Source organism: Diadema antillarum, unplaced genomic scaffold (assembly GCF_040938485.1).
Source record: "Diadema antillarum isolate AM-2024a unplaced genomic scaffold, OU_Dant_1.0 seq00002263_RagTag, whole genome shotgun sequence".
Classification (NCBI taxonomy): domain Eukaryota; kingdom Metazoa; phylum Echinodermata; class Echinoidea; order Diadematoida; family Diadematidae; genus Diadema; species Diadema antillarum.
The window spans coordinates 5,429-19,262 of record NW_027272892.1 but is presented as its reverse complement, the minus strand read 5'-3'; the positions used below and the strand labels follow the sequence as shown (position 1 = coordinate 19,262).

Below are 13,834 nucleotides of genomic sequence, written 5' to 3'. Positions count from 1 at the left end.
GAAAGAAACAAAACTGTTCATATGTCATTGCATACTCAGTACATCAGGGAGGTGAGGCTCGTCTCATCTCCCTGCGCCGCGGGCCTGTCTTATAAAGACTTGTGATAGAAATCAATCACAAGTTTCTTGTGAGCTGCAATGCAAGTTGCGATTGATTTGGGGACTTGTGATTGATTTGAAGGCTTTACAGTATAAGACGGGCGGGCCGGGGATACGGGGACCCGCCCCCTTCGATCGCACCGCCGCGTAATGTTTCATTTAACCCCATCCAGACCATGTACCACCTCTTGCCTTGACCGCGACATGGACCGCGAACGAACCGGAAGCTTAGCGGAATTAGAACAGCAAGAATTCAGGAGTGGCCACGATGTTTACTGACGAACAATTTGAACAGGCCATCAAGGAATTGGATGAACCAGACCTCACTGACTACGAGTTTTTCACTGAATCTACCGGAGTTAAAATTTACAGAAAATATAATAGCGTGAGTATTGTAACTGACCTACTTGACATGAATGAGCCGAGTGAACATGACGCCGGATCTAGTTATCTTCAGTCCCAAGGCCCGGCATTGATGGGGGATTCTCAGCAAAAGTGATATGCCCGCCACGAATAGGACGAATCAACGAATGACACATCTAGTTTCGAGGTCATCGAAGATTGTAACCACAGCAGAGTATTTTTTATCTAGGCTATTTTCTTAATGCTAACATTTACCTAACAACAGTAGAGAAATAGTACAACATTTATTAGATGCATGGCTGCTCTAAGATCATGCTGAGGTCTCAGATCTTTTATATTGCTAGGAAACTGAATTTTCAGAGAATTAGAGATCTAGCTTTCTGCACTGTATTCAGTATGTAAACTTGTTATTTTAACACTGCTGTAAATTTTATTAGTCTGAAATTTACTTAATGTACTGTACGTCAATATTATAGTTACAGTAGAGTTTTCTGGTGAAGGTGAAGCAACCCTTGTTGTAGTAATTCCGAGTAGGGGAAAACAAAGTAAATCCAGGGCCTGGCAAAAAATGTATTTTTCCTTAATTTTGTTTTTTTGTTTCTGACCAATTCACATTTTATTCACATATTAACATGTAGGCCTATATTGTCTCATGTATCGTATGTTGTCATGTATCAATATCATGTCTCCAAGTGTGGCTCTGTGTAATTCTTGTTCACAAAATTCTTCAAATAAAACACAAACAAAATACTTCAAATGTGACCCTGCACCTCAAAACAAACAAAAAGTTGCCAGACATGAATTTTTAGTTAAGACCATATTCTGAAAGAGCAGACTTTAAGCTTTAAAATGATGTATAACTCAAATCAAATGGACTCTCCTAACCTATCTAAATATTGGAAAGAAAGCACAAACTCAGGAAAAGTGTGAACTGAGAAAAGAGGCTCTGAAGTACAGTGTCTATTCAAGCGCTTAATCTTTACCAAACCGTGCTGGCTGTGCAATGAATGGGACAAAAAACAGGAAATAAACCACCAGAGTAACAACAATGAAGGGATTATCAGATTAAACTGAAATTAATCATGCCTCATTAACACATGCTGTCCATAATTAATGCCCACTTTCAAAGCAGTAGCACTATCCTTTCAGAAGTTATTAGAGTTGAAAGTGAAGAGTGTGGACAAGGTTTTTCAGAAATGAAAAAGGGATTCTAAAGACACACCTAATCACAATATTTTACCAAAAATGTTCGAGATAAACTGCTAAAAAAACACACTTTCCTGCCCGTTTTATGATACCAAATTTTAGCATAATGTAAAAGAAGACCCGCTCTTTCAGAAAATATGAAAAAGTCAAGTTCGGCTAGGTTGACCCATTTCACTTATTTTCAGTCCTCACGCAAAATCTGTGTGTGCGACTTTATGTTCGTTTTGAGGTGCACGGTCACAAATAGATATTCTAAATAATTTCATTTTTCTAGTAATTGTTCGCAATTAAATACTGTAGGCCCTATACGCCATATATTTAGCGAGTCTAACTTTCTGCGAATCGAGACTTCCCGACGATTTCGCGAGTGGTTAGATTCGCGATTGTGGGGTCCTGTACTGAACGGAGAAATGTATACGCGTACATCACATTCATATCAGGATCAGAGTCAATATTTTCGCGTGTCTTTAATTTTGCGAATTGCAGCTGATTCGCGAAAATAAAAACCTCACGAAATATTCGGCGTATACAGTAAAAGGTTATACCTCCACTGTTGCATTATTTCTTTTGACAGACATCAGGCTTGTATGAATACAAGACATTTGGAGGTATAGGTGACGTACCACCTGATATCTGCGCTGCTGTGTACACTGACCTAGAATACAGGAAAAAATGGGACTCGTATGTCAAAGGTAACGATCAAGTCACTGAATAGCTTGTACTGTTATTTCAAGAGGGATGACTTACTTTAATCAGTATTGAATATATTCTTTATTTCATTTTTAAAGTAATAGCCATATTATTCTTTGTGTCATTTCTAATTTCAGGGACCAAAGTTTCCTTTATACTTGTTTCAAATTTCAAAGCATGATGAAAAATTCCCCAAAATTCAAACAAATAATCCCGAGAATTATGATGGGTATGATAAGCCAGTATAGTGAAATATAGTCATCCCAAGGTCATCTGAAGATCATCTTCATTGTTGAGTATCATGTTTGCTTCTTGCATCCATAAAGTCACTTTTTGTGTGTGAAAAGGAAAGATGAATAATCCCCTCATCACCACTGATTCACCATACATGTACAAGTACACTTTACAGAACTTTAGTTTTCTTGCTGATCTTTCTCCTAGAGCTGTACACATTCCAGGAAGGAGACAAAGAAGGTGTATACTGGCGTGTGGCATTCCCATTCCCTCTAGCAAACAGAGATGTATCCTTTATAATATTGATTGAAACAAAATCATGGGGTTTTTTTTCAATAAAAAAATAAAGATATGGTATATGTGTGTCAGTGTGTGTATACATATATTTTATCAATTAGAATTTTTCTTTGAATTAAAAAGAATCTACATGATTGATTTACACATTTATCTCAAATTGAGTTCACAAGACAAAGAGAGATGTATTAGAAGAAATTTATGATAATCATGCTACATTGCTTTTAAAGTACATAACATGAACAACCTACATATATCAAAAAAGTGTCCAGGTTTAATAACACCAAATGCACTCAAAGAAATCTGATAAACGAGTGTAATGGTGTGCAGAAAAATTAAGAAATCTGTTTTCATAGGAATTGAAGATCCAGGGGCACATTTGACAGAATTCTACAGGCCATGTAGAGAAAATTAAACACAGACTGATCAGACAGACCGTTATATTCCCAGTTGGTTAGAAAGAATGATAGGGTGGGGGTAGTAGCCACATCTTTTGCCATCCCCCTTTTTTTTTTTTTAATGTCAATAATCAATGATCTGGTCTTTTGTATCTCTTAAACATGCACTTCTCAACCTTTTTCATCCTGAGGCCCACTTTGGCTCCAACAAATTTTTTTCGAGGCCTATAGTTAGATGAAAAAAGTACTCTCTATTATTTCATTTTTGGCCGACATCGCAGCCCACGTACTAGAGCTCGGCTGCCCATCGGTTGAGAAGCATGGTCTCAGGTCATCTCCAGTTGAGTCCATTGTGTTTCCTTAAAGCTGTGTTCACCTTTTGATTCCACCAGTATGTGTTTATGAGAGAAACCAGAGAGTTTGACAGGGATGGCCGGCATATATGGGTGTGTCTCGGGCGGAGCACTCCGTTTCCGTCCAAGCAGGAGAAGTCGGGCGTGGTCAGGGTCAGAGACTTCTACCAGAGCATGACTATAACTGCAGACAAGAATGGTACCAAAGGTAATTTATCCCTGCAGCTGCGCGCAGTCGCCATCAGTTGCCATAAACTGTCTGAGAAGTGCTCAGAATTCAGTAGGGTACATCTTCAGGAAGACCTTGAATTGGCTAGAGTTACCCCGTCATATGTTGTGTCACAAAAAAAGATGGCCACTCCTTGAAACTGTGGGAAGAAATGAATTCCCTCTCACAATAAATGTATTGTGAGAAAATACATTGTTGTTATGCCATTAAGTGAGTCAATGTGATTTGTCTTTAATTCCTGAGGTGAAATCCATTCATGATATTTGCACCATAATATAAGAGAGTTACATGACCACATGAGCCATTTTATATGGACCTCCTTGATTAATGGGCCATTGTTTTATAGAGGTTTTACTTTGTTATTAAGATTGTGAGGATGTGGTATTGTGAATATGTTTGACTCACAAAATTGTTCACATTTTTCGTTTCCATTTGATTTCTCCAGTGTCTTTGTCTTTCCTGAAAATAAATCAGAATAGAGGTAACATCGTCTAGATTCACATTGCTTAGTGCCCATGCAACAATGAGCGATGTCGTGGCATGGTGCAATAATGTTCATAGACACTATGTTCTAAGTTGAATGTCATTAATGAATGCGGTATGTATCTATCATCCACCCAGCTTTCATGGAGTACTATGATGATCCAAGGGGCAATATTCCAACGTGGCTTATAAACTGGGCTGCCAAGGTAACAAATCATTCTCAGCTCACTCTTCCTTTAACATAAAAATGTATGCTACATTTTAAGAAAGCCTGAGAGTGGTACACAACATCTATTTGGCAAGCCCAGGTACATCTTACCATTTTTAGTTTTAATGTTTTCAGCAAGAGAGTGTCAATCTATTGGCTTGTGTTATGGACCTGTAATCAATTTGTTGTCAGTTCGAGGCCTAGTCTTGACACAAAAATCTTCATGCAAGGCCAGTTACTGCAGTTGAAGATGCATGTGCTTTCTTCTCGAGGCTTGAACATTTAGTGACGTGTTCAATTGTATATGGCAAGTCTGATGTATATCGCCCTGTTTCATAAAGCTGTTCGTAAAGTTATGCATGACTTTACAAACGACTGGAATATGAAGTGCCAAAATTAGTGCAAATTTTTTTTTTCCTCCTGGTTTTAACAAAGTATGACTGTATGTCAATATTTCATCTATATTGGGGCAAAAATACACTTTCAACTAAAAACTTGTGTTAACATGTAAGAATAATCATTATCATCTGCAAATTTCAACTTTAGCTATTGAAATTAGCAACAGTTAGGAAACCCACTTGGCTTGCCATATCTAAGTCATTCGTAAAGTTGTGCGTAACTTTATGAACAGCTTTGTAAAACAGGGCCCAGGTCTTGTATTAGAAAAGGGCATTGGAAGAGGATGTGATGGGGAGCTACTGATGTTCCTTCAACCGTCATGTGTTAACTTATTTTGCAGTGTCTCAGTTTTCCTTCACTGTCTTAAAAAAAAAACCAACAACAAAATCCAAAAACAAAACACTGCTGCAAGGGTTCAGTGGTGTAGCAACCAATCAATAGTAAACAACAGAGCATATCACGGTGCACTGCGGATAAGCTCGGCTAATCCCTCCGTGCAAAGCTTGTGATGCACGGTACAGCTCTATACTGAATATGCAAGCTGGAGAAAATTCTGAGAAAAGTTGTATAAAGTATCTTATGATTTTTCTCTGCCCATGTATTGCAATATCTGACTAGTGCAGCACTGTAGAATAGAAGAGTCCACAAGTGGCATACAAAGGATTCATAAACTTGTATAGGTTTAAACAGGTGAAAGGAAACCAAAACCCAAAGAGAAAATGTGGATTGGGTGAAAGCAGCAACATGAGTAGAACACATCAGTGAAAGTTTGAGGAAAATTGGACAATCAATGCAAAAGTTATGAATTTTTAAAGTTTTGGTGTTGGAACTGCTGGATGAGGAGACTACTAGAGGTTATGACATCATGTGTGGACAACTATATAAAGAAAATGTAAAGGGAATTCCACAAATATTCATTTTTCATGAAAATTACGCATTCCATCAACTTGATACTGACATATGTTAAGGGTAGTAATTATTCCCCCTGCTTTCTGAAAGTGGTTAGTCAAGTGGTCTTTCATTATGCTAGAAAAGTGAAAGCATGTAGAATTTTCTTTACATTTTCTTTATATCGTTATCCACACATGATGTCATAAACTCAAGTAGTCTCCTCATCCAGTGGTTCCAACACCAAAACTTTAAAAATTCATAACTTTTGCATCGATTGTCTAATTTTTTCTCAAACTTTCACTGATGTGTTCTGTTAATGTTGCTGCTTTCACTCAATCCACATTTCTCTGTGGGTTTGGGTTTCCTTTAAGAAAAAAGTAAATGTTTCTTTCTTCTTTTTTTTTCTTTTCACAGACTGGTGTACCAGGCTTCCTCAAGACCATGCTGACAGCATGTCAAGGTTACAAACAATTTCTGGAGTCCAAGAAATGACTTGCCAGCCAGGTAGCAACTCAAAACTAAATGTTATTGACCACTCCGAATGCATTCTAGCGGGAGGAAACAACCAATTTCATAATTTTGTTGTAGTCTGTGGATATTTCCCTCTTCGTGCCACAGTAATGAGGGATACACTGTGAAGTGAAACAAACATGTATTGTTTTTATAGAGACAAGATGCAAGACTGCATCATGTATCAATGATACAGTTTTTTACATAGTGATACGTTCCATATATTCCATATTGTGAACAAAACTGTGAACAAAGGATTTTTCCTCAGCAGCCAGAAAAGCTTGTCTCACTTTGTCCTAACTTTAATAGTGACAACCAGTGATGCAAAATTGGTTTGGACTCAGGGTGTGAAAAGAGATTACCAGAAGCCATAAATACAGGTGAAGATATTGCAGAAAAGTTAAATTATGTGCCCCCCCCCCCCCCCCATAAAAAAATAATAATGAATTAATGTATTTGTTTGGAAACTCCCCTTTGTTTGCTATGTGGAATGATAAACTTGTGAAGGGGCATAAAGATTGAATGTATTTTCAAGTGCTAATGTAGATATGATTAGTGATGGAAGATTACTGATGTTATCAGGCTTCAGTAACATATGCCTGTCATTCCATATCAGGATACTTGCATATATGCTGCTTTAAGACATCTGTCACACATATTTCACATCATAAGTCTGAATTTAGAGTCAATTAATGAACATTACGAGAATCCTGACCTGACCTGGACTCACAGTGGAAGTATTGCATATTAGCATCTGGCATTCACTTCAATAAGCCATGGTGAAATAATGATGACAGAATGCTTGGACAATTTGTTCATTTGCCCTGCTTGCCAGTAATTTGTCACTCATTTTAGTGATATTTCTTGAATTCAAATGCTGGAGGAAAACTGCATTTTTTTTTTCTTGAGTCATTCCAGGGAATGTTCCTATTTCCCTGTTTTTTTATGATACGGAGAGGGATGTATTTTGAGTCCTCTCTGTAAGAAGTATGTGCAGAATTTTCTGATAATTGTCTCCAAAATTACTTTAGATGTGAGATATGTTATAATTTTTCTTTCAATGAACATCTCAAAATGCAACTTTGATCATTGACAAAGTGTATGCTTTCTGTATGTGCATTACTCTAAATGTGGAGAAATAATGCGCATTTCATCAGAAATAATACAGTATTTGTGCATCTCAGAAGTGGAGCAAAAAAAAAAAAAATCAAATGCTCTGGTCAAAACTTTGACTTGAAGGCAGAAAGTATTTCAACATTTGATACAATCAGAATAAGTGCCTTCTGAGCATTCACTGATAACTATACAGTCAAAAGTTGTTTTTTTTTTTCTTACGGTATTGTCAACGTAACAAGTTGAATCACCTTGATACAGATGGCCTCATCATGACACTATCTCTGCAATCCTGTACAGAATTCATAACGATTTCATCTGTGCATTCACAATCGAGCAAATCTCCTCAGATGCGTCTGTTAAGTGTGCCATTTTTTTTTTTTTATACACATGCAACAGATGTATGCATGCATGTTTTGTAGACCAAGCAAGATAGAATAGGTTATCAGTTATATTGTTTTGTTGTGTTTTTCTCAAGAGGTTTAGAAGCTTCAGGGTAAAAACAAACATGATTACATTCAATCTGTCATTGTTCTCAAGAATATGATGTGGAAAACCTGGGGTACATATGTATTTTTTAGTGATCGTGAATTCTGTAATCTCATTGGTCAATCATGTAATTGATAAAATCCCGTATTACCTGTGTTACTCAGAGCAACCACTGAATATTTCTCGTATTCCGTGAATAATGTCATATTGTGCGCATGTGCGAAATCCGCCACTGAATATTTTCCGTATTCTGTGATATGACGTCATGATATTACACAGCTAGCTGCTGCATGTGTACGTTTGTGCTCGTAATCAGCTCGCGAGACATACGATGTAAGTCAACATGGCTGACAGCCGGCGATTTCAACATCATTCACAAGAGTAAATCAGCGAGAAGAAGGTTAGCCCAAAAATTGCCTGTGTAACTTTACCAATGAGATTACACTACAGAATTCATGTAGATCTACACTTAAAAAGATAAAATTGTTACCCCCTGCTTGTTCTTACGAAATACGGGAGATATCTGCGGTCTGGTGCCATATTCCATTCGGCCTCCGGCCTCATGGAATATGGCACCAGACCGTAGATATTTGCCCGTATGTCGTGGACAAGCAGGGGGTAACTAATAGTATCTCTATGTCATGGTATAGCAGGGACTAAATATGATTGAACTACATGATGTCAAGTGGCTTTCCTTTACTTGTTGACCAGTTGCAGTGTGTGCAAGTCATATTTTAACATAATATTGCGTTCATATATTTCAGGATATATTTATATTAAGCAGATGCATAGCAAGATGGCTACATGTTTCTACTTATGAGTGGCTATGACACATTGACTCTGTGTGTGATACCTCATACATCATCTGTACAGTCTAGATTATTTTTATTATGTGAGTTGTCAATGTAAATTTTAGTCTCTTCACATTTTCAATACTTCAAATCATTTTGAATGTAGCAATATGCACAGGTTGTTGATTACGAAATCAAGATAGACATAATGCAGTGACTAATACATGTGTATGATCTTGTGTCCCAAATGATTTCAATAACTTCAAATATCAAAAATCATGCAGTCAGTAAATTATGAAGAATTAAGGAAACCGAAAGGCTGGAATGTGTATGAAAGGAATGTGTATTTTGAGATTGCTGCACTAAAGAAAAAAAAAATACATGAATGTATAACAGCAATAGAGCTCTCCTTTGTATGCATCACATGCAATTTTTCCGAGCACTCTGGCGGGGTTTGTCTTCGTTTAAAAAAGATCAAGACATTCGGAGCTGATACCGTCCAAGGAACTTTGAATTCCACGCAACCTGTCTTTATAGATGGATTTCTGTGAAGGCAAATTCTGTTGTGTAATTCATTGGCTCATTGTTACATTGCAGGTTTGGGAATTCACTTTTATTTTCTTTGTGTGTCTATGTATTTTAAAATATAGTGTATGTGTTTATTTCCATGCATTTTATATGTGCATTTATTATGCTAGATATTGCTTTATCACTGATATACAGTGTATGTGGCTTCTTGTTAGTGATTTTCTCCAGCCAGTAGATTTATGCTGCATTCTACAACACGTTTTTTTATTTATTTTTTTAAAATTAGTTATGAAAGTTGCAAAAATACGCACAAACGTTCAAGTCTGTAACATTAGGATGATTTTTGCGTGTGTATGTATGTGTGATTGTAGTTACCACGGTACATGAAGTAACTAGAATTATAAATGCACCCATACAATGTATGTGTCTTCATAAGTGCCATCGGCTATACAGTCTGATTATACCATAGCAGTTGTCGCTTCTGTGTTCCAGATATACACAGAGACTCCAACTCTCCCGCTTTCGACGGGAGATCTCCCGCCGAAGCCCACTTTTGCAAAATCTCCCGTTCTCCCGTTTGAGATTCAATTTCTCCCGCCCTGGCTCTGTGTCTCCCGTTTGAAATGATTTCTTACTTTTTGTCTTCGCATGTTGAAAAATAAGCCTTTAGATAGCACGAGAGAGCATCAAGAACCTTAATTATTAGAGCTTCTAGGGCCCAAGCGGGCCCTGGACCCCGGCCGCAAGGAACTTTGCGCTCGTGATATGCGCTTCGCACACATCAAGTTGGAGTCTCCCGTTTGCTAGGGGTTTCAGGCGGGGGAATCTCCAGATCAGAAGGTGCTTAGGGTTGGAGTCTCTGTATACATGTATGTGCATATGAATTGTCTTAGTGGTTCAATTCCAGAGAAAAAAAGAAGAAAAAGAGAAAAGCTGAAGGGAAGAGGGGAAAGTCTTGCTGGAATACATGAATACCATGAAACTAACATTTACAATCTCATACACAATCAACTGACAACATGAAATCTTCATATCTAGCAGCCTCATTTTCTCAGGTTTATTTCATGTTTGTAGCTTGTCTCATGATGACAGAATTTGTGAGTGGAATCTCAGAATGTCACATTGTTTATGTACCAGGTATTAAAAAAGAGAAAACTTTGAGTCAACCTGTAAGTTCAGTGATAATCCAGTGATGCCAGTTATGATTCTCAAATAAGATGTTCAGCTGTGAATTTGTTTTAATAGCTTGTGATGAATTGCCATAAAGACATATCGGGTATGTTAGTATACAATACCAGTACACATTAGAGATGGCATTAGTAAGAATTACAGTACCGACACAATGTACCTTTGAAATAGTCTATCATGCCCGAGGCAATCGCAGAGGGTGTTTGGACTGTTTCAAAGGTACTGAGTGCGGGTAATTATACTAGTGCCAAACAAAGAGATGTGTATTATTTGTTTTATGAAATGAAGCAGATCCTTGTTTGTAAAATCACCCTCATTTTTAAAGTTCATATCCGGGGCAGCTATTTTCACAAGTAAATAAAATGAAATCTTTTTTGGTCTCCAGTCTGAGGTGAAAGTGCGAATGACCAGTCATTATTCTTTTCTTATGACTAGTCATTATTCTTTTCTTATAGCTAGTCATAAGCAAAATTATGTGTTAGGCAAAATAAAATCCTGGTCACATGTACCCTTTCAGCCTATCATTTGATTAGGATCTGCTTCATCATTTTATAATTGGCATAAATATTACATATCTGTATAGACCTCTGCCTACATTCTATTCACAAAGACGGCAGGGATGTGCAATGATCTTATCCTCAATAAAGAGTTGTATACCAGTAGTGTAATCAAAACCTGTGAAATGGTCCTCTTGTTTATGGCGTTGAGACTGGGTACTGACCACAGAATCGGGGATCAGAAAACGGTGATTGCCGTGGCAACCTGTACAGCGTTTCCATGGTTCAAATGATGAGGTGTGTGTGTGCATGTGTGTGCTTGTTTGCTCGAGTCCACATTGTTTTCCTGATTGCCATAGTGGATTGCAATTCACATAATAAAATATACATTGTATATACATTTTATACACATATTGGATTCGTAGATTGAATTATATATTATTCATACATATATATATATATACATTATATATATTGTATGTATGTTCATGCATATAGTATAAATTCAATCTAAGAAAAATATTGATGATTTACTTTTATTCTAAAATGTGATTGTTAAATGACTGTTCGGTTCATTTGATATTGACATGGAATCTACACATGAGACGCTGAAATATGTAAGAGAATTTGCAGAGAGAGGAGGGGAGACACTGTGTTGTGATTAAGAATACTCTTCCTTTATTGCAACCGCAACAACAACAAAAAATAAAGATGAATAAATAAAAAAAAAAAGTATCTTGCCTACAGTAATGGTATCCGACAGAACACATCTATAGGCAACCCTCCGAGTTGACAACAAATGGACGTTTTAGTCTTTCATGGATTTCATCTCTTTACAACACACAGTTTCTGATTTCATCATGTATCACTTTAAAACGATAAGTACTGACTGTCTCTTGTATTTTATCGTGTTGCATGCCCGACAAACTTCAATTCTACATGTCCAGTGTTTCTTGCTAACTCTTTTTAAGTACTGTCCACCTGTGTTTTCCTTTTCTGCAGCTTTGTTTCAATAAATCTGATATTGTTTGACAAATTTCTGCTGTAGTGTGTAAGTGTCAAAATTGCACAGAATAAACACGGTAGCAGTTTACTCTATACTTTAAGAAATAGGATTTCAGCTATTTTAATTGAGGAAATATACAAAATAGTTAGAAAGTCATCAATTCTTAGTCATAGGTTTTGGTCAACCTCACACATCGTAAAACATCAAATGCACTTGAAAACTGTAAAATCCTCTGAAAGATGAAAAACTTTCTGTGAAACTTCCCAAATTATCACACCTCTTGTCATCAGAATTTAAAAAAACCCCCAGAACTCGTCCAAGTTTTGGCTGGAAATGCATTGGTGCAAAATCTGTTGAAATTTTTCAGACAACTCGCTTTGGACATTCATAACACGAATGACAAATTTAGGAGAAGCAGCTTTACGAATTTGTAGACACACATTGAATGATGATGCCAACATTTCTGTCACAAAACATCTTGCAGCTGTACATGTTCACATGCTTTCATGTTCTCGCCTAACGTATATATGATAACATATGATTTACTGCAATCTAATTAAAACATTGTATTGACCATAAAAATCATCTACTCATTTTAGACATGTGGATGCAATCTGGCAATTTACTTCTTCAAAATTTGTGCCAGGATCCCCAACACGCAATAATTACTGATGGATTCATATTAGTGATAATAATGTCCAACGTACAATAGAACTATGAGGGTATGAATATTGCCGAGACGAGAAGCAGGTTTTCAATGGAAGACTTTGCAACAAAGTAAACATGTAAGCTTTCAACATATATAATCCTCTAAGTAGTTTGGCTCTCCATCAAGCAGAACGAAGTCAGCGCAATCATCAAAACTTCGACACCACAGCATATCAAGTCATATTGAATAATTTTCTAAATGTTGATATGATTTTGGTATAGAAGCTTTAATAAAAAAATACAACTTATTGTGACCGTAAGCAGGTTGTGCTGGGCATAACGATATCTTTCAATGTATACACCTATATACACTATCAACTAAACATTTCTTTTAAAAATAGTGACTCCCTCAAATATGTACCATTATCTTGCAAGAAAGCAAAGCAGTGTTGACTACACCAACATATTATATTTCATAAATATAGGCACTATATATTAATTTCTGTTACGCAAATTTGAAAAGCACTTCTTACACGTCATAGTCACAAGTCACCAAAAGGTGATAAGTTTGCCAAGATAAAAAGTTATTCATCACATTATACATATTGATATAAATTGTATTAAACCTCCAAAGATTACCTCTGTGACTTTAATATATCAAAGTGAAGCATAAATCTATATCAAATATACATTAGATCACAAAATTAGTTTCGCAACCTTTAAGTAATAATTCTAAGATTATATTGATTAAGCATGTACCAATGACACGTCAAAACTCTATAAAGATTTGGATGATGCAATTCAAATTTAATTCATCTAATCCTTTCCCAAAACTGGATATTACATAGTGATATACAACAATGTATCCCTGTATGAAAACCTGCCAACTTGAGTATTTTAAACATATCAAGAATTCACAAAAGACTACTGAAAAGTAAAGCTCTGCAATGCAAAATTGGTAGAAATCAGTCACAAACTTCAAAATCTAACTGCAAAGAGTCATTTGGCACAGTTGTTGCTGTTTTTTTCCAAATAAAAAGAAAGAATATAGTCTACCTTTTTTTGAAACAAAGAAGTATCAAAGTCTTCATTTTTTTACTAACTCCTATTCCTTTCTAATAAACAAGAGTCATATAAAAGCATTATTTTGTATTTTCCAAATGCAAGCTACTATGTTTACACATTTGTCACTCCATGAACTCTGTATAACTGGAAAA

At 36.4% G+C, this 13,834-nt stretch overlaps 1 protein-coding gene across 1 annotated transcript; it reads left to right on the top strand.

The window, feature by feature from the left end:
• The first annotated feature begins 347 nt into the window (after positions 1-347).
• On the top strand, positions 348-6,674 carry LOC139714391 (phosphatidylcholine transfer protein-like). The gene is made up of 6 exons (XM_071626101.1): positions 348-484; positions 2,243-2,360; positions 2,800-2,879; positions 3,677-3,845; positions 4,488-4,555; positions 6,262-6,674. Exons 1-6 carry the CDS (start codon positions 368-370, stop codon positions 6,337-6,339), a joined length of 630 nt encoding a protein of 209 aa, XP_071482202.1. The 5' UTR covers positions 348-367; the 3' UTR covers positions 6,340-6,674.
• The last annotated feature ends 7,160 nt before the right edge of the window (positions 6,675-13,834 follow it).

What these genes read in the sequence shown, in the direction of transcription:
- LOC139714391 (XM_071626101.1), top strand. Translation starts at nt 368, where the DNA reads ATGTTTACTGACGAACAATTTGAACAGGCCATCAAGGAATTGGATGAA. An exon ending in TTTACAGAAAATATAATAGC is followed by an intron (nt 485 to 2,242) that starts GTGAGTATTGTA and finishes TTCTTTTGACAG; the next exon opens with ACATCAGGCTTGTATGAATA. An exon ending in AGACAAGAATGGTACCAAAG is followed by an intron (nt 3,846 to 4,487) that starts GTAATTTATCCC and finishes TCATCCACCCAG; the next exon opens with CTTTCATGGAGTACTATGAT.